Source organism: Chenopodium album, chromosome 2 (genome assembly GCF_948465745.1).
Source record: "Chenopodium album chromosome 2, dcCheAlbu1.1, whole genome shotgun sequence".
Lineage (NCBI taxonomy): Eukaryota > Viridiplantae > Streptophyta > Magnoliopsida > Caryophyllales > Amaranthaceae > Chenopodium > Chenopodium album.
This window is the reverse complement of record NC_137835.1, coordinates 83702395-83724185: the sequence shown is the minus strand read 5'-3', so window position 1 is coordinate 83724185 and position 21791 is coordinate 83702395. Positions and strand designations below refer to the sequence as shown.

At 34.9% G+C, this 21791-nt stretch overlaps 2 protein-coding genes across 2 annotated transcripts; both read right to left on the bottom strand.

The window, feature by feature from the left end:
* Nucleotides 1–1647: 1647 nt before the first annotated feature.
* Nucleotides 1648–8375, bottom strand: LOC145591029 (protein OSB1, mitochondrial-like). Its single transcript, XM_081647420.1, has 5 exons — nucleotides 7884–8375; nucleotides 5677–5815; nucleotides 5501–5585; nucleotides 5288–5394; nucleotides 1648–2097 (listed from the first exon to the last, which is right to left on the bottom strand). The coding sequence occupies exons 1-5, from the start codon at nucleotides 8237–8239 to the stop codon at nucleotides 1921–1923; spliced, it is 864 nt and encodes a 287-aa protein (XP_081503546.1). The 5' UTR covers nucleotides 8240–8375; the 3' UTR covers nucleotides 1648–1920.
* A 1405-nt stretch (nucleotides 8376–9780) lies between these two features.
* LOC145591018 (NADH dehydrogenase [ubiquinone] flavoprotein 2, mitochondrial-like) lies at nucleotides 9781–15469 on the bottom strand. Its single transcript, XM_081647409.1, has 10 exons — nucleotides 15313–15469; nucleotides 15164–15196; nucleotides 14974–15039; nucleotides 13373–13489; nucleotides 12346–12423; nucleotides 12156–12261; nucleotides 12010–12056; nucleotides 11828–11905; nucleotides 11673–11738; nucleotides 9781–10193 (listed from the first exon to the last, which is right to left on the bottom strand). Exons 1-10 carry the CDS (start codon nucleotides 15376–15378, stop codon nucleotides 10086–10088), a joined length of 765 nt encoding a protein of 254 aa, XP_081503535.1. The 5' UTR covers nucleotides 15379–15469; the 3' UTR covers nucleotides 9781–10085.
* Nucleotides 15470–21791: the final 6322 nt, after the last annotated feature.

Genomic DNA, 21791 nt, shown 5'->3' with positions numbered 1-21791 from the left:
AAATCGTAGTCTAAGTTACACAGACTCTTCATTCCAAAGTAGAGTGTCTAGTTCTAAATTCTTTCTACTTCACCCCCTGAGTGTAACATGACACTAGGATCACTTCAACTAGACCAGAATATCAGAAGTAAGAATGAGAAAGCCTTAGCAACAGATGTTTATTACCTGCATCTGTACAAATCTACTGTTCAGTTCTTGTTTCAAGTCCAAGTAGCACATACCACACTTTTCTCAGACTACATTTAGTCAGACTAAAGAGCCCATAGAACTATAAAGTATTAGAAAGAAGCTAGATGAAGGTTCATGCAGTCATCTATTCTACCAAATTGCTACTGATAAGCAGAAGCAGGAAGTTCCGTCACAGACATAGCAAGGGACTAGCCGTAGCACTTTAGCAGGACATACTCCTATGTCTTTAATATAAAAGAGGTATCATCATTATTCCAAAATTAAGAAATTGCTGGCGCTGCCATTGCCACAACGTACTGTAAGAAAAAGTATCAAACATGACCTAAAGAGACAATATTCAAACTGCCCTAAACTGTAACATAAAATGTCATCATAAAGTTCATGGACCGTATAGTGGATTTACGATCAGTTATCATAACTAAATCCCAGTTACATGAAATCGTTACAGAGGATAATTTGCTAAACTAGCGTAATTTATGATCAAACCAGACTAAGTTCATTATACTCACTGCTAAAAGATTTTGTAGCCATTTCCATCAATAACTTGTTATCCATGTGCAGTGCAAAAAATAGGCAGGAACATTGCAAGTTGTATGGTGACATTACTTCATTAACAAAAAATGACTACAACAAATCAAAACTAGATCTGAAAATAATTAAGAGTGATTATAAGGTTGACCCTTCTTAAAAGGTACTTTGTTCACAAGGAAGCCAACACTAATCCTTCAAACATTGATGATAAAGTATAATGAAGAAAAGTACAGTGTATGTGAATGTGAGATTAGTTGGTCAAACTACCCTTAAAGCTTAGGGACGCACAACAGGGCTTTATAAAACCATTAAAAGCTAACTGAAAACCAAACTGTCAGTACATCGACCCGACCTTAGACAGATTCAGTGGCTCACCATAAATACAAGGGTTTGATTATTGCCAGACGAAAGTAACAGACAAAGAGATCCAGTTATCTGCAGTTACACTCATTTCTGGGCAAAAATTTAGTGTGACCAACTGATTCCCCCCCTTCTTTGTCAAGTAGGTTCAAGTCACTAAGAAACACAGCTCAGAAGTCAGAAAAGCATGTCGAACGCTAAGCTATCACAGACCAGAGAATTACTCTCCTACTTAATAAAGAAGGCTTTAAGGGAAATAGAGGATCAGCCATGTCATTAGAACAACCAAAGAAACAAATCACTGTCTCGGTAATTAAACCAGTAAAACTATGAATAGGAAGAATGAAATCATATCCTGAAAAAAGGGTGAGAAGAAAAATGTCATTGAGGGTTTATATTCTTTACCATTTAGACATGTTAGCATCCTGCCAACAATATACAATATTATCATGTGATATTATTTGGGTATCCATCAACTTTTGACAGCAACTTGATCTTCCACAATATTTGTATTCAACCAAAAGTCAAGTGAAAAAAAAAAATACTGGTATTAAATACTGCACAAAATTCATCACAACTCAACAAGATTTTTTTCAGAATAGATTAGTGATAACAAGTTCACATAAAGATAGACTCCGGGCAAAATGTACATAACACTAAAAGGCTACGAAAAACACACACACACACACACACACACACACTAATACCATAACATACTGTACAATAGAAAGGTGCTAAGCTCAAAGTTCATAAATCAACCTACAAAGGGGCAGAAATGGACAATAAATGAGCATGTAATTATACAGAAGTGATCCAATAGCAGCAAAGATGTCGCAGCATCTAGTAACCACCATTGAAATAACTGGAAAAACTTGAGTCTTCCTGCTTTTGAAAAGATTGCATTCTCGAATCCAATATTTCCAATTGAGATTTCACCCATGGAGGATTATACCTGGCATCCACCCACAGAGCTTCGCCAGTGTCTTTGTGCTTGAAATCAGGATATTTGGGAGTTTTCTGCATAACAGATATCAGCAGCAACAAGTGAGGAATTGAACAAATCCAAATTAAATCAGCACCATCCCAACAAGGGCAGAATCCATATAGGCAGGAATTAAATGACTAAACCTTCTACTAGCTGAAACTATCACGGAAATAATCCAAGAGACCCATAAAGAAAACTTTCAACAAAACAGAACACTAAACAAAAGTGCACGGTGGACAATCCAGAAATGTAAAATGACAAAATTGATACTTGTATATTACTAAAACAATGTACTCACTGAACTACTGCAGTGTCTAAGATAAGTTAGATAACGTCCAACTAAATTGGAAACAAACTGATTCAGTAATGTAAATATAAACTCAAAACTGTTTATTTTTTAAACAGACCATCTCACTTAAGTATCATAAAAATTTCTTATACTTTGTAGTTCAATATAATTATAAAGGGAAGGCTTTCATCATTAAGAGCTTAACATTGCAAATGACAATGAATCTAAAATTAGCTTCAGTAAAATCAATATTGAAAGTTACATAACTTGCACCCCTGAGACCTTGTTAAGGGTTTACACATTTTGTCAAAAAGATTTTTTTGGAAAGAACCTTAAGCTCCAAAAACAAACACACACACACACACCCAAAAAAAAAAAGGCACTCAGAGAATGGACAATAACATGAGCCATGAATCTCAGATGAGGTGTTAGCAACGTGAGGCTCGTCATGATCGTGTAATCCAACATCCAGCACTTTGTTCATTCACTTTAATATAAAAAAAAAGTCCAAAAAAGTTACATTAACTTCTGATAAGCTCCAATAAGCCCGGGTATGAACCATCAAAGTTCAATTCACAACTAAATAATTTTTGAAAAAATTCACACAAGTTCCAATAACTTCACTTAATTTACAAAATTTCAGATAATGGTTTTTCAAGAAATGGAACAAAATTACAAAACCCAAGTTACAGAAGATTTAGTGGAGAATTAGCAGTTTAGCACTCCATTGGTGAGACCCTGCCACAAGTTATATACATAGGATAATTACCTTTTCAAGAAATCAATATGTACACTATGAATTTCAAGTAATATCAAGTTTTCATGCAAGGAATTACACAATGAATAGTGAAGCATATTACCCATGCTGCAAAACCAAGTCAGCACCCAGATAACACCTGAAATCGGGAGGATTGCAGATTTGCACTCACTATAGATTATAGAATCCCAAATAGCAATCAAAGCTACAAATTTATTCATGGTGAATCCAATTTCGAAGGCTATAACTCACACTTGTCATGCCCTTTTAAAAGTTGAAGAAAAATTCACAAATCTGGGTAAAGGGTCTTAATGCCACCTAAGGTCAAAAGATGGACATGAGAAAAATAGATGACCTAAACTGCCTTCTATAAAGTTAATTTCGTACTTCTTAAGTTTTGAATCATGTCTTTATATGTTAAGATGCAATGGACTTTCTCCTAAAGTGAGTATCCCCTGATGGTCAGGATTATCATAGATGGCCTTAAACATACATCATTAAACCCATATCAATATTGTCCAGTAACACTGCTACAAACTGAAGGGGGAAAACACAATTCACAAATTTCACTAAGTATTTAAGAACAATAGAAGACCCTTGAGGTATCAAATGGCTCTGTTAGGCATTAGCAATCACGAATTCGAGATAACAAACGGCAGTCCTACAGATTGCCGGTGGCTCTACCCCTCTAGTAGCCATCAAATCAATAGATTAGTCTTTACACAGATCCCCCCCCCCCCCAACCGCCCCTCCTCTTTCCCCTCTGCCATCCCCCTCCTTCTGAACAGCTAACTCAATACTCAGGAGACCCTAAAAGTTGTTCCCAAGTGGAGCTTGACAAAGATTCCCAAAGTTGGTGAAGTGACCATATGACCCTAGATGACATCAAGCAAGTAATTAACCAAGGAAAAGTCTATTTTATGGAGTAAAACCAATCACCATTTTGGACATGTCAGCGCTTCCAACGAAATCTTGATAAAAACCTACGTATATTAATAACAAGCTTTCACTGAAGGCCCCACATGCCTATCAAAACCACAACAAGACACCACATCCAATATAGCACTTTGTGAAGCTATCCTACAGAAATAGCCCACACCCACGAGACCTTCAAGATGCTAATCGTATATTTTAGAAAAAAATTAAAGAGCAGGCACCATGTGTTGCTTAAGCCCCTGTCATGGCAACTCAAAGCCACCTCACTGGTCCTTACACCCCAACCAGCAAAAGCACCCGCACTGCAACTCAATGCCTATGAGACTTTGAAGATCCTAGTGTCATTTCAGATGCTCAAATGTATGCAATAATTATTGTGACTATTTCGGGGATTCTCTCAATAGAACTATAGGAAAAAGACTATCAAGTCAGCAATGAGAAAATGAACATCACTAGTCATAAAATCGGCTTAAACGGAGCCTAACTTAAAAGGCTACAATGCAAAACATATGTGGTCCTTTAATAAGCACTAAGGTGATTATTTTCAATAATAATTTGCCTTTTCGAGTTTTTGTTGGAAGGAAGACACTAAAATTGCTAACTACATCAGTAAACCACATTCCAAAACCACTCCCAAAATTGGGTCAAAGATGAATCAAAAAGCTCAGAGCGCACACATAAGAGATATTTTTGCACAGAAATGCAAGTTCTCATTCAGAAATCAAAAACTATGCTTTTAGAGTCATGTTAATGGCTCTCTTAACTCATGCCTTTATACCACCACCATATGTTCACAATAGGAATTTAGAGGCAAGGTTTTAGAAGATTTGAACCCATTTCTCTAAGGCCTTTCTGTTAGTGGACCAACTCAACCAAAAGCTTAAGCTTATGGTTGAGGCCCAGGAATATGTTTTATACTCTATCACTCCCCCTCACATGAAAAGCCCTTTGGACTTGAAATGTGGATGCAACACAGGCCCACCCATATCTGGCGCGAATTAATTCCACTTTGAAGGAGGGGTGGATGAGATTCGAACCCGTGACCTTTATGTCACGCTGGCTCTGATACCATGTTAGTGGACCAACTCAACCAAAAGCTTAAGCTTATGGTTGAGGCCCAGGAATATGTTTTATACTCTATCACTTTCCAATATAATACTCCCTCTCTGTCCTTAAGAGCGTTCATATTTGACCTAGCAATGAAAGCAATCAGAAAACAACACATAGCTCAATGGACTACCTTATTCTTCCTATTGTCCCACCATTCTGTTGGATTGGCAAAAAATGCTTGCCATAGCTCTTGAGTGGAAAGCTTATTAGTTGAAGCAGAGTTGTCAAACTTCCCAACTGTAGGGAAAAAATAAAATAAAATATCATGTCAGCTGAAACATTCAAAATAAAAAAGACAATTCCAAAATCATGCCCATGCAACTGTGCTAAATAAATTAATCACCTGTTGTTGAACCAGGGCTGCCATCATATAAGACCACTGGAGAAGAAGAGTTCCTTTCAACAAAGTTTAGTTGCTGAACAACTACCTGAGAATCATAAATTATGAGTCTGCATATTAGAAAACCATATACAAAGCTATGAAGCAAGGTGCAAGAATTATAATCATACATAACTAACCTTGTAGTAAGTCTGTTGTTTCCCATCTTCACTTTCAACAGTATCTGACACCAGACGGCCAGAGACATATATCTGCTGACCTTTCTCCAAATGCTGATGAGCTACATGTGCCAGATCTTCCCAAAATGTCAAATTGATCCTACAACACAAGTACAATTGACTTACTTCATCAGTCAAAAAAGAGACTAATACTTTTACCACAAAAGGTTTTAGTTTGCATTTGACGAATCAAACCAATCAATGCCTTAATCCCATGAGTGGGATTAAATCAAATCAAATGCTGAACATACAATTCACTTTTCCATTTACCCACAGTGTAGTCTTTTATAAGGGTCTTGGTTCTGGCAAGAGGTGCAAGAAGTGTTTTTGACATGCAATCAATGGCAAACTACAAAGTACACATAGCTGAATTTTGGCAGTAACTAAGACAAAAAGTAGCTAAGTTACTTGATGCAAATTTCTAGCTGAAACACGCATATTTTACTAAAAGATTTTAAATAAAGAAAAGGGTAATCATCAGAAACACAAAGTCCCTTAAGAGAGTACAAGTATACAATGAATAATTAAACAACCTGGAAATTATTGGGTCAGTGCAACCAATAACATCCCTAGTTTACTTTACTACACAAACTGAAAGTAATCTTCAGAATCCAATTGCATTTGACAAAGATGGACAATGAATTAGCCAAATCCCATGCCAACCCAAAAGCTCTTAGCTATTAGCTGGAGAGTTTAGCCACACTTATAAATCTAACTCTCTTTACATATCTAGAGCACTCATTAGTGTGCGCATGGAAATCCCAGAAATCTCTCTCTGACATGTGTGTTCCTCTAAATCTCCATGAAACTTTATATTTTGCTCTGAACTCACAGCAATACTCAGAACCTCCAAAGTGCCAACTTTACTCTCAACTCCTATCGCTTTTCATATTGCAAGGGTATTCTATTGATGGAGCAATGCAGCAAACAATTATACTGGCATAGTACCCCTACTGTGACCAACTAAGCCCCATCAGATCATAGCATGCCTACATCAGTAACCTTAACTTGAAGGGAGACATGATCTCAAGAATCCAAGAGAAACATGAGTGCAATCTTGAGGATAATTTCATCACCCGATTGGTAGGCGGAAATAGTGATGACTTCATACAGTACAGTGTTTATAAAGGAAGTTACATGCAAATGCCAATGTCAACATCCCCAAACAAAGAGTGTTTGTTCCTAAATTCCCATTACCATTCAATCCCATTTTTGAAGTGGTAAGACGTGGTAATGGGAGTATATAAAGAAATTAATATGTTTGAAGCTGGACAAGCACTGCCATGGATATGAGCAAGGGACTATGCTTAAAAAGCTTCATATAAATTCAAGCATTCTTTAAACAAATAAAATAAAAAAATAAAATGCAAACACATTGGAATTCAAACATAGATTTGCCTTACCTACAATAACAGCTGCCAAAGCTATTGCTTTTATACATGATAAATCAACCGAAATATCCAAACCTTCTTTTCCCTTGTTACATGAATACTATTTCCGTTTTATCACGTCTAGATAATTCTATTCAAAATCTAGAGAAGTCGCACAATCCATGTCCATAACCACTATACTCTACGAATGCCAATTTGACCCATTAAGTCACCAACATCTCTTCTCCAACTACTGTCACCAACACCTCATATCCGGCTCCCAAAGGTTCCATAAAGAAATACTCAAACTCTAATAAGCACCAAGCATTTCATTTGAAAATTAACAAGTGTCTATGGTAATTACACTCTTTATTCTCAACAAAGTAATCCTACACAAAATTTGGTCCTTTAAATTACACCCTAAACATTATATAAATTGAAAGAGCCAAATTCAAAGTCATGTCTAAATCTCATAACCTTTGGGAACTAAACACCAACTACAAACAAAATCTCAATTTAGTTGTTCCCTCACACAAATACACAATCTATCTAGTGACTCTTGTCCCAGCACTAGATAAACACGATAACGAAATCATACGACTTTCTTTCACTTGCTCGATTAAGTATTAACCATTTCCAAATTCCAGCACTATCCCAATTGCCCACTGACTATGAAAACACCAAATTACACAAACTCAATTGCTATAATCAGAGCAATGCAATGAAATTCATAAAACCAAATCATATACTAAGAAAATTTAAATCATTATCCAAAAAAGATGCGAAATTTAAAAGTACCAACTAGTATCAGTGGGAGATTTCCGAACAGCAAGACGGGTGGAAGCAACAACTTTGCCAGAGCTAAGTTGATTAAATTGAACAGGCAATGCAACAATGCCAATAAGTTGAACAGAATTACAGAGTTCTTTCTTCCACTGAATGTCGGAGGGTCGTGGGTATGTTCCAGAAGACTCGTAGGAGTCTCGGTTGTCCAATGAACATCGCGGCAATGTCTTGCACACCAAGTGTTTGATATTTTGCCTCAGAGAAAATGAGATAATTGAAGGGGTTAATGGAGATGAACATGAAATGGGTATTAGGGTTTTCAAAGGATTTTGAAGTTTGCAACACAAAGTTGTTGTTAATGTTGCCATTTTTGTGTTGAATATTTGGCTTTCTGTGTTTTTTTGTGTTTGTCTCGGCGCCAAAGCTTGGGGACGATTGTTTCCTTCAATGCCGTATAGGCGGTATTTGTGGGTTTTTTTGTGATTGTGAAAGCGATTATTTATTTATAAGACCTTTCCCTATATAATGCTATCAAAAGATCCAATTTCCAAATTGCGGTCATTTTTTCATAAATTTCCTAAATTCAGTCCACGTAAACAAGTGGAAAATAAACCGTTATTTTTTTTATTGGTGGAGAGAGAAGTCGCTACTTGATGTGGCGGTTTTTAGAAATAGAAATCGGTACTTCAGGTAGCGGGTAGCGCTTTCTACTTTCTACTACGATTCAAAAAAACGAAATAGAGCTAGCAACACGAATTTTTATCAACAAACAAAAAAGTAAAATAAAAAATACATAAATTACTCCAAGATTGAATATTTAGGAGAAACAAAACAGAGCCAAATTAACTCCCAGCCAAACAAAATTTAAAAAAACAAAATTAAAACTAGTTAATTTGATTAGATAGATAAAAATTGGATTTTGATTTTACTCCGAATAGTGGACACCCCTATCAAGCGCAACTCTTAACAGTGACGGAATCAGGTAGATCTCTACTAGGAAGTTGAACTCTATGTGCACCCAAGTGAATACAAAAGGTGTTGTTTTTCACCTTTTGAGACCTCCTAGATTTTTTTTGTTCTTAGTAAACTTAGAAAGACAAACCCTAATTTCCTAGTGAAAAACTTAAAAAGATAAACCCTAACTAAGGTGTCGTTTGGTTGACAAGGGAATTAGAATTTCCCATGAATTGCAAATATATGGGAATTTAATTCCTATAATCAAATTCATGGGATTTTCCAAAAATTGTTTGGTTAACAATGAGGGAAGTTACTTCCCAAGGGAATTTCTACTTACCTAGGGGGGTTAGGTAAGTGAATTCCTATATTTTGTGGGAACTCAAAATTCCTAGGAAGTTCCACTTCCCCCATATCACCAAATTTTTGCCAACCAAACAACATACAAAATCTGTAATTCCTAGGAAGTTTCAATTCCCATGTTTTATTATGTCAACCAAACAAGCCCTAAGACTCTAAGAGGTCCCAAAATGAACAAAAAAAAAGCTACATTGGGTGCACCTACCTCTATGACACCCAGGGGAATACAAAAGTTGTTCATTGTTATCAAATTGGAAAAATCCATCCACTATCTAGTACAATAGTACCCACAATAACAAGGTATACATGTTTAGCGTCCCAATTGGTATAAGGTTATAAGCTAATAGCTTTCATGCCCAAGGTTGGGATTCTTATCAGCTATCACTAAAGTTTAGTTAAGAGATAGATAATCTTGTACTTGTGTATACACGCATCCTAAGTGCGAAACGTAACGTTAAGCTTCATGCCTCCTCCCTACTCTTTTTAAATTTTTCTCCACCCTCATAAACTATATAAAATTGATGGAAGGGGTAAAGGTAATATCAATGTTTGGCGATGTTGTAATGCATGTTACCAAGTCAAATACAGGGTGAAGTACAACAAGCTCCAAAAATTCACTATTCAACTGAAAGCTTTTTCCACATGTAATACCAGAAGTACATACAGAGTAACGAGGATTATTATGTTCTTCCAAACACGGGGCTCATGCAGGTCGGCAAGAGCTCATCCGTACAACAATCTGCCACCTAAAATCACAACTAAAATAAAGCACCAGATATGTGAAAATGGAAACAGCGATGGCATCAGTACAAAAAAATTGCTACAAGCTCTTCAGAGCAACATGGTGTATAGTTGAAATAAACATCGCGTTATTTGAAGCATCGTCCTGCAGCTGCCACCTTAGCAAGCATCAAGATCCCTGCATGGAGGCGGCTTTGGTTCACCTAACAATGTTTTATTTCCTCCTTCTGGAGCACATTTGAATCGGTTTGGATTTTGGGTGCCAGGCTGAAACAGAAAATCAGAGTAAGAGCAGTGCATTGCATTTACATGGATCTATTTGACACCCATCACTCTATAATATTTAAAAAATTACAGAGAAGGATTAACAGGAGGGTCAAGTTAGAAATGCATTATGCAGAGTCAGCATAAAGGAAGAACAGCAGATACAAATGAAAAATGCTCTTCAAGGCAACATCAAAGTTAGAAAAATATTTCTCCTTTCATTTTTGTGTCCAACCCTAAGTATCATCAAGTGTTTTTGGGTGCATCTATAAGTACAAAAGTTTCACAACCATGTATTTTAAAAGGTCTTCAGGGAATGGCAAGCAATGTTTTCTAACATAACTGGTATTTTCAGGGGTGTAACTGTAATTAAACGGAAGTTAACGGTTGTGCAGAATTCAGAATCACACAGCCCTTGTAAATATATATACTGTAGTTATTGTAGTTGCTACTATTTCTAGCATATGTATTGAAATACAAAATAACTATTGTAATCCATAATGGGCGCTAAGACATGAGCATATTAGTAGTGTTTTCATGTATTGTTGTTTTTGGTTTGTGAAGACCGACAAAAGATAGTATTAAAACAAATTCATTAAAATATTATGCCAAAGATTAACATTCATATCCAGCACTGAAGTGAAGCATAGAAAACAAAATCAAAGGAGCATCAAGATCAATGACATGAAGCGTTGGCAGCAATACAAAACAGTGATGAACAAAAATTGCAGCATCAGGGAGGAGATTGAGAGCACTTTCAACATCAAATAACACATGATAAAGAATGACAGAGACTGCATACCCTAGGGCTGTGGAGCGTGTAATGAGACTATTTCAGTAGCTATCCATTAAAAAGCTCGGGGATGTTTCTAGACATGAAAAGACTTGGTCTACTAGCTGTAGCTATTAGATGGAATGAGAAACTCCCATACAGCAATTACAGCCTTGCAGGGAGAGTTTTTGAGCTCTGAAAGTTACCCTAGGTACATGGGTAGAAACAGGTAGAGGATAGAGGCTAACTAGTTAGAGTAATAGAGTAACAGTGAGCTACTCACAATCATAATTTCATCAGGATTGTACAGAAACATATTGCAAGCGTAGAACTTATTAGGATAAAAAATATGATTCCAGAAGATCCTTTTTTCTCTTTTACATTGACTACCAGAAAGAACATGTAGCTTTGTCATGCTACAATTAGGATGTCAAACTAAATTGACAGCTTGACCAGGATTGTATCTGGCCTCTTACTACTTTTTCCGAAATTCTGACTAAATTTATAAATGATTCACTTCCATTTTTCATGCATAACAGCATAAGATATATTAAATAATAGAGAATTCACAGTATCAGCTTCTGCCTAATTGTCCACTAAATAAGCCTTGCTATATGATAAGAGTAAACAAACAAAACTTTAAAGCAGTAGTCCAGGGGTTTATTGAGAAAGGGAAAAAAAAAAAAAAGAAGTCAGCTGAGTAGACTTACAGGTGGCTTCTCTCCCCTCTTCAGCATTTCAACAATTTCTACAACACGCTTTGGAGTGACATCCTCCTGCATTTGACAGAGGACATAAACATAAATTTCCAGATATGCCTTAAATTGTTTAATTGATGACTTAACAGTGAGAAAGGCAGCCTTACAATGTAGTTGTAGGTATATCCTTCAGATCCATTGGAGTAGTCGGCAATGGTTATCATAGGAGCATTCACACAACATCCCTGTTAATATAAAGCACAAGGTGACTTCTTACTTCATATAGAATCAAAGTCAGAGAAGTGCAATAAACTGCATCAAACAATCAGAAAAATGAGGAAGCATTCACCATGCACTCCATTTCTCCAACAGAGAAAAGACCATCCTTTGTCACTTCTGCAGATGAGAATACAAACAAAAACTATGAAACAATTCCTGATCTCATCATCGAGGGTCTTTAAGAAACCTTTTAAGAAAAAGATACACACGACTAACCATTTCGCTTCACCCCCAGATGATTCAATAAGGCTTCTTCAATTTCTCGTGAACCACGGATCATACAAGGTGTTGTTCCACAAACCAAAAGATGATATTTTCCAACCTGAATAAATGACAATTATTTGATGAAGCAAGAGGAAAGTATCCCATAATACAATTGGAAATTAACCAATCATTAATTTCAAACCTTGCTTCGATTGAACATCGAGTAGAAAGTTGCAACCTCATATACACGGATAGGAGCGACTTCTATAATCCTGGCTACCTGCATAATACACAACAGCAATCACTCTCTTAATTTCATCCATTCATGCGAGGAAGCTAATTACTTATTCCAAAAGAAATTGCTAGAGATATTATTCAGTTGTGTCTTTATATTTGTAGAAAGAACAACCAAGTGTTCCTCAGATTGCTACATTGATGTGAATTTTCAAAATACATCGACAGAGTCAGGAGTCAGTCACAGCTCTGGCAAACTAAAAACAAATGGTAGTCATCATAGCTTTACTAATTTCCCCTATAGACAGTAAAGACTAAAGAGCATGCATGCTAAAAAATTATGATATCTGGTGCACAATTCAAGACACTGTGCTACAAAATATTCAATGAATTAAATACCCAGGATATATATATGGAATAAGTGTTATTTGCTGAAACCTCAACCAACAATCTCTATTCCAAAAATGAAAAATCAATTCAATAACTTAAGAAGAACCCAAGGAACAGCATGTAACTTAACTGAGGCCATATCCATATCAGCATATCAAAATTTGACACTCCAATTACATGTTAAAACACTTTACTTCTTAATTCCAAAATTTTATTATCCATGACTTTGAGCATCAAAAATATCCCTAGTTCCTAGCATAGAATATATAAATATAGTATTGAGGCTACATTAGTGCAACAAGCCTAATAGTGAATAACATCTTTTTTGGGTGAGGCCACGGGAGAGGGGGATGGTTATGTGTTCAAAATCTTCAAATCAAGTTCACTTCAGCACTGTAGGCTTGCAGCCAAGTAGTATGTAAGAAAATTATTCAATCCAATACATTATAGATCACTGCATCCATGTTATATGACTCTAGCACCACTTCAATCCTCCTTACCATCACAATCTCCAAATTATATTCTAAACAAAATAAGTAAATCTTTTGAAAATTATTAAATTATATTTAGAACAAAACCATAAGCAAGACATTTTGTAGGCATACCTCATTCATAGCAGAAACAGGTAGCCAACCTCCATGCTGTTGTTGTGCAAGATCTAGCAAAGGAATGACAGCAGACTGCTTGTAGTTGGATGGGTAGAAAGACAATATTTCTTTCACCTGCAATCAAATTTAAAAAGTCATAAACGTAACTCATCTCTAACACTGCTAAAATAACTTGCCACCATTAAAGCTTGAAACATATAATCGCTGCACAGGTTTAGATATGTAGACATTTCGAGAAAATAGCCTGTCATTGTTGTAATGCTAATTGTTCTTATTAATTAAAACTAAAGGCATCAACAATAGAATTCAAGTTTACATGGAAACAATTAAAAGCATATCTGACATGAAAATGAATAGATAATCAGAAAAGGAGTTTAAGGTTAAAACTGATGCAAAAACAGCCATCTTACAGTGCTTATGCAAATGACAATATTCTGAGATAGTATTATGCAGATGACACTTTAGTCAGAACTTTCCAAGTAGTATAGAGACAATTTCTAAAAGGCAAACAACTGAAACAGTAGCGCTAAGAGTGGTACAAGAACACCCCATTATAAATAGTTAGGTAAAGGAAACTGGAAGAAGAGTGCAAAAGAGGTGAGGGAGTAGGGCAACATAAAGATAAATGCAAGCAATAAAGATCAATAACAGGTAGACCCCCTAGTAGAGAGGATAGAGAAAGATTGAAGCAAATATTCGTACAAACAGAATGACATAATGTTGAAAGACTGATGTGAACACACAACTCCTTATACGAGGGATGAGATTCTGTTAGACGTCTTATCAACACCTCAAGTAGTTGGATGGAGAGATGATCCAATTTCAACGGAAGATGGACAAGACATAGGAATTCTAACATCCCAAATTTCCAATGTTCATAGACAAAATAATGGTTAAGTTCTGGAGCCAAACCCTTCATCATAAACTACAGGTCTCTAGGTATCAGAATATCTTTTGCATTCATAACCTGACATTTTGAATAGTCCAAACTTCTCGGGGATACGTTTTACATTCTCGTTGGCAAGGGATAAGAGCATATGTTTCTTAGATCCAAGGTTTGCATATCATACTTTCAAGGGCTCTCATAATAACAATGAGCTACAGCCAACTAGGATACATTTGTGTTATAATTTAACACATTCACACCTTTGATGACTGCACTAAAGTATTCAATTTGTTGTCCGATAGTTTTTACATGTTCATTAAGTTTGTAAACATTATATCCCTTGATGAATACAATGTCATCTACACCTCAATGCCATAATTGATCGTTGGCCTATTGTACATAATGTATCTCATCTCAGGGTAAAAATTGGCTACGGAATTACTCGTGGAAAAAAATTATCTTCATAAGCTAAATCAAATTATCCTATGCATACAAATTGTACAATCATATACACTAATCATGAGCTTGGTAAATACTTGCAATATATTACATGAAACTAACACTTAATACCAATTAACTTTTAAATCATACTCCATCTATGAATAATTAATTACATTCATAAACACCAAATTGAAACAGAAAAATGCATAAAATTAGCTAAATTGTTGAAATTCAAGTAAAATTAACACAAAATAAAAAAAAAATTATTCACCTTTTGATTGTTTGTTTCAGTGAACTTCCATTGATTGTTAGGATTGTTATCCGGTGTATCAATGTGCTGTCAATCATATCAAATGAAACAAATTAAAATCCAGTACAAACCTAAATAATTAAACTTAGCTCAAAAAAATGCAATTCAAGTAAACGGGTCAACCCGAAAAAATGACAAATCAAGAACTTACGTAGTTGAGCGCAGATGAGAAGGATCGAGAAACCTGCAAAAAATAACAATAGGAGAGAGAAAATTATTCAGACGTTTCGTTTGATTGGTAGAAAATGGAGGAGAGAGAAAACAAAAATCGACGATAAAAATGGAGGAATTAGCAGTAACCTGAGGAGATTGACGGAAAACTTGACGGATCTCCAGCAGCCGTTGGGCTGCCCTACGAGCGAACATTTTTGGGAGGAGAGAGAAAATGGAAGCTTCAACAATGGAGATTTGGGAGGAAAGAGAGAGAGAAAGAGAACGATGGTTTTGTGTAGATGATGCGCAATTGAGCAACGAGGTGAGTGTGGTTGCCACAAACTTGGCCCAGTTCAGAATTGTGGACTTGTGTTTGAGTTGGGCTGGGGAAAGAATTGTCGTCATAAGCTAATCAAATTAGACTTTGTGAGTTAAAACGTGTCAATTAATTTGAAAGGGAGAAAAACGTAAAAATAACCGATATTTACTATTATAGTTGTTAGTTGATCTCAATGTACATTATCAACCTATCTAACTTTTTATATTAAGAAAATCATACTCCAAGTATATAGTTGGAAAAATAAATACTAGTTGTGTATTGGATTTGTATTAAGGACATGGTTACTCCAAATGGTAAGTGTTTGTCGTTTGTGAGCTTTTTCCTCCATTGTTAAGAATTTCTCAACATCCATTGTTAGAATATTTTTTACTTTATTTTTTTTAGGAGAGAACACTGGGTATATGGATTAATGTTGTGAATCTTCTCATTTGTTGAAATGACACAATAACCCTCCTTGTTTGACGAAAACATACTCCCTTAAGAAAAATACAATGTATCTCATGTTGCGAAACTTGTATATTCTCCTCAACGCATCAAAAATAAAAATCACCAAAAAAAAACCACGAATATCACATATATCGGCATTCAATAAAACAATTGACAACAAGTTTTGGCGTCGCTGAGAAAAGCACAAAAATCCTAATTTTAACACAAAAATGGCAAAACTTGTGTTGCAAACCTCAAAAACCTCTTGAAAAACTACTATCCATTCTATTTTCATCTCCATTCCCCCTTTCCATTATCTCATTTTTTATAGGAAAAATATCAAATACTTGATGTCTCGCTATTCACCGAACAACGGAGATAAACATGTGCAGGGTTCACAAGGGAGTCAACGCACGAAATAGTCTAGCCAACGTCGTAAAGCAGTCCTTGGTTCTCTTTTAAAAATATATACATAATTAGGTTAGAAATTGCCAAGAAATTTTTAAAAGGTCTTTTCTAAACAAAAATGTTGCTTAAAAAAAAATCGACAAATTTTCTTTATATAAGAGAGTATTCAAAGTTTCAAACCTCTTTATCAATAAGTTGAGAGTATGTTATGTACACCTGGTTGTACGATGCACCAAGTTAATTACTCTTTAAATTTTGCTCATTTATTAAATGAGCAAAATTAATGAGCAAATTACCAGGGTGTACGGTGCAGCCGGGTGCATATAACAAATTCTACAATAAGTTTATTATGAATCCTGGACCACCGACCCACATACGCTTACTTTCACTATTTCTTTCTAGTTAAAACGACCTATTATACATTTTCACTTTCTTTATTAATTTCTTTCCCGACAACTAGAAAAAAAAAATAGCTGACAAATTTTTTTTTTTTTTTTTTTATTTCCTCTTTCAATTTCTCATCAACATATTCTTTTCCCTCTACAAATCGAGGAACTGATATAGAAGAAAGGTAAATTATATTTTTGAACAAACTAAAATTTCTATAGATTTCCTTGAATTTGCTATTAATCGTTAACTAAATTTTTTCATTAGTTAGCATTAGTTAAATTTTTGTAATTTGTGTATAATTTTATAATATTTTTTATATTTTTTTACAGACACGACAAATTATATTCAAGGAGTGACGAAAATGAACCGTTGAAGCTAATCTTATCGATTTCAAGGCGTTGTATATTGCGATTGTTCAAAATATTTTTACAAAATGTTCAAAATTTACCGATGTTAAGATTTATATATAAATAAACTAAAACAACAACCGCTGACATCATCATTTTTTTCAAATTGTACACATGTCAAGTTGTGGTTAAAAATTTTCCCGCTTAAATTAATAAATGACATCATATATTTATATTTATATTTATTTTTACCTTAAATTATTACTATAGTTTTTTTTAAAAAACAATTACTATATTATATTATATTCCATATATTATATTATGATGAATTTATGAAATACTATTTGGCTTCAAAATATAATTACTCTCACTTAAGAGTAATTCGTATTGCACAATTTATACTCTTATTCAAAATTAATTAGATCTAAATAGTGTTAATACGAGGGACATATGTAAAATAAATATTCATTTCAAACAATTTTTTAATGTCGTGCATTGCACGATACTTATCTAGTTGAATAACAATGAGATGCGAAATTGTTACAGTTGGTAAGCCAAAATAGGTATTTTCTCTTTTGAATTTTAAATTGGAGGGAAAAAGGGTTTGGAAAGACTCGAATAAAAGACATACACAAAATAACTAAGCATATAAAATCATTTATAAACTAACAAACTATATATAATTTATAAATTAATTAACAAATTACATGAAAATATTTAGTAACACTATGCATGATTGTTAAGTATATTTACAATCACCTGATAGGTGTACCATCACCCATGTAAACAATTTTATCTATATCATGGAATCCATCAGTAATTCTCATCTCACACAATATACCTACATATTATTGCGTTCTGTTTTCAATAATTTTGAAAAACAAATAATAAAACTGACATTCTAATTATTTATAACTTTTATACATATTAATTAGATTAAAATTTGTATCTCTTTTGACTCTTAACATCTAATGATCTCCATACAAGTAACATAAGGTGGAGTGATAATTGAGGCACATTCTCGATATTATTCAACAAAATTAAATTAAAGCCCATGTGACATAAATGACACAACTTTGTAATTTGAGAAAAAACATAATTATATTAAATTTACATTCGTTAAATATTTTAAGAATAAAAAATTTTCAAGAATAATTTTACCCAACAAAATTTCAATAATAACAATATTACCCATAAAATCCTCAACTCAGATTTTAGGGTCTTTCGAATAACAATATTATACACATTAAATTAAATTGGGCCTATTACCCATAAGATCCAAAACCCAGATTATTAGGGCTATTCGAATTTATAGTACTGTATGAAACTAAGCTATGAGCATGGATAAAATATCTACAATCAACCCACATGTAGAATATTCAGAGGTCGTTTAGTTCACCTGGGGTAAATGGAATGAAATGAACAAAGGGAATGGAAAAGAATGAAATGAAAATATCTAATATTCTTTATGTTGCTTGTTTTAAAAATAAAGGGAAACAATCTCATCAGCCCACCACCACACAACCAGCCCTTGAAATTGAGATGCCTAATAAGCCCTAAGTTAATCCTCGATGTTGCAATGGGATCTTTATTCTTCACAAGCTCAAATTTTAATTTACACCCTAAAATTTGTAACAATAGCTAAAGAAAAAAGTAGGACAGTATGAGTCAAAATAGTCGTATTACAAGAAAGAAGATAATACAACACATGGAAATAAATAGCAGAAGAAGAAAAGTTAATCAAATGAAAACACCTCAGTTTCATTAAAATATTGCAAGGCTACATCTTCGATAGCCAAATCTTTAGTGCGCATGTTGGGTAAATACTTGACTCAAGGATGCGAGAACTTAGAAATGAACAATGCTTCTTCTTTTTCAGCTTTCTTTAGCCTAAGATTAGCATTTGGAAACAAAAATAAAAAAAAAAAAAAAAAATAAAATAAAAAATAAAAAAAAATCTCGGTAAAGAGGTAGTTGATTCCAATAAATCTGTGACAAGTAACAACACTTCTGTTATCGTTGGTGATTTCAGAGGAAAAAAGTGTGCAATAGAGCATCAGGATTATCTTTCTCCTTAGCCTTGCATTTAAAATGGAAAATACGGGATGTTGAAATGTATCCGGCTACTAGGGGGCCAATTTCCACAAGCTCAAAGTTTGACGATAAATGGTTGTTATACGTGTTTACAGCTATGATTGCATATTTCTTGCTTCTGTCTTCAGGTCCTTTGTCAAAACCTTCGTCTTCAGAATCGGTATCAGATAATATTGTCACACTGACCAAAGTTATCACAAATCATTAAATTAAATGTAAATCAGCAGAGAATTAGTATCATGTTTTGTTATCCACTATACAATACAAAGTAATGTAATCAAACAATAACGAATTTTGTTAACCAATTGAAGCAAAAAAATACCGGGAATGACTGCAGTGGCAGGTCTCAAGTTATAAGGGCAGGTACCTAAATCAACACCCGACTTCTTTCTCTTTTTCCGCAAATGGAATGTTAGGGAAATTACTTGTTGTCGTCTTTAACATAAATAAAAATCAAAATAAAATGTGACTGCAATTCATGAATCGATGATCACTATAATTAGTTGATTAATTAATTTACCTGGATTGCAAATTCTGTTTGCCATTGAATTCATCTTTTTTTTCTAGATTCACGCTTTGTACGCACCTTGCGATTGCTACTACCCCCAACCCACTCTCACCCTCACCTCCATCTTTCTCCCAAAAACGCCTCAATTTCCACAATTCAATACCTAACTAAATTTATAAGGATCTTTTACTAGTTTCAGATTATCTACTTTTAATTTCCAACATGATTAGCTAATCACTATCATACAATTATAATAGGAGGAAGCGGCCCAAGTTAATCTCCATGATAAACAAAAATGGTTTATTGTAATTTATACAACCCTAATTCCTCTAATATGATGAAAAAGGATCTAACCGTTACAATCTGTTCTCCTATCGGGTATAGAGTTAAATACTTGAAGCGTCCAACTTGATTTTATTTGTTTGATCTTTCTTTTATCTATACACGTGCTATAAAATGTTGGTCATTTTTGTAATCTTGATCTACTATGAAGTTGATCTTCACAGTTCATAGTTGTTTGTGTACTTGTACTCATCATCCTCCAGCAGGGGTCGTGTCCACTTTGTGCCAAGTTGATAGCTTAACTATGCCCATTGTTCAAATTGTCATGTACTCCAAGTCTGAAAAAGTTCATACTTAGTATTTCATTCATCTTCTAAGAGTTTTCCGATATAATCACCATCATACGATTATTGGCACGGCATTCTTCAACTACAATTAGTAAGCACATTGCCTGGCTTTTTCGTTGAAGTTGTAAAGAAAGCATGTGCTTCAACCTGAGAGGATCGAAGAGAAGTATACTTGAGGTGGCCAACGGACCAGATCATAGACTGGAACATCATCCAAGTCTCCAACAATCGATCAAACACAGATTAACAAGGTTAACTCAGTTAGCCCAGCTTTTTATGCGAGACAGCCCTGCTCCATACATCAGTCTAGCCCTGGTTTATAACATGGTTGTGGAGTATTTATTCATGTGATTTCACTCGAATAGATGCAGATTATACAATGTTTATATTTGGTTACATATATACACTGTCAAATATATGTTGTAGAGATGATACTCTGTGTTAGTCTAATAAACTTATTATGCTCTCTTGATTATTACCTATCAAGGCCAATTTCTTGGGCTGTGTAAGTTAATAACCATAACCTGCTTCACAAAGCACCCCCAGGCCTTAGGCCGAACCCCTTCTCTCGAGTCACTGGTTCCCAATTTCAGCCTTAGGTCAGAAACAAGCTAGCTTGATGGGAGGGAAGTAGGGAGCCTACTATACCAAAAATACCCCATCATATGCGCACACACACTCACCCTTGAAGGCTACATAAAAATTGAGATCACTCAAAGACCTTAAGCAGCCACTTAGCCTCCCTCTCAAAAACAATACTAGACTGGCTTGATACAAAGACAATAACCAACCAACCAGCTACCCTTACATAGGAAAGCAAATTATTAAACTCAGTGTGTCTTAGCTGACTCGATTGTGGAAGCAGAGTGATCACACCACCCCTCAATATTATAGCGCTTCAAGTATGGGTTTGTGACTAGCTAGACTTAAAACAAAACCAATTCACACTGATTTATAGCAACACACTAAAACATATACTCCTTGATTTCAGAATACTAATGTTAAACCGTCTCATATCTAATCTAGCTCTGAGTAGGATGCTTTTGGTGGATGTTCCTTTTTCCTCAACCCCTCCAATAGCTTATAACCCTCGCTCGCTCAGGCTCTCTAACTACTAGAGTGGCTGGAGATAAAACCCAACCACCCCACTTCACACAAGAAAACAAAAGAGTAAACTCATAGTGCTTAAGAAAGCGACTCGGGGGTATCCCCTAGTATGTACACCTACCTAGACTCCTTTCAAGAGAGGTTGGTAAGATAAATCAACAGCTACTTTGGCAGCAAAATATGACGACAAATGAAATACCCACCTAAGCTGCAAAGTAAGAAAATGGGTTCCCCCCAAACAAAAAAGAAAGGAAAAAAAAAAAAAAAAAACTGATTCTACAGGCATATAATTATTCAGGGGATGGGGCTAAAAAGAGATCAAATTTGTCAGCTGACTTTATAAAACATAAGGCCAACCACCCTCCTAAATAAAGATC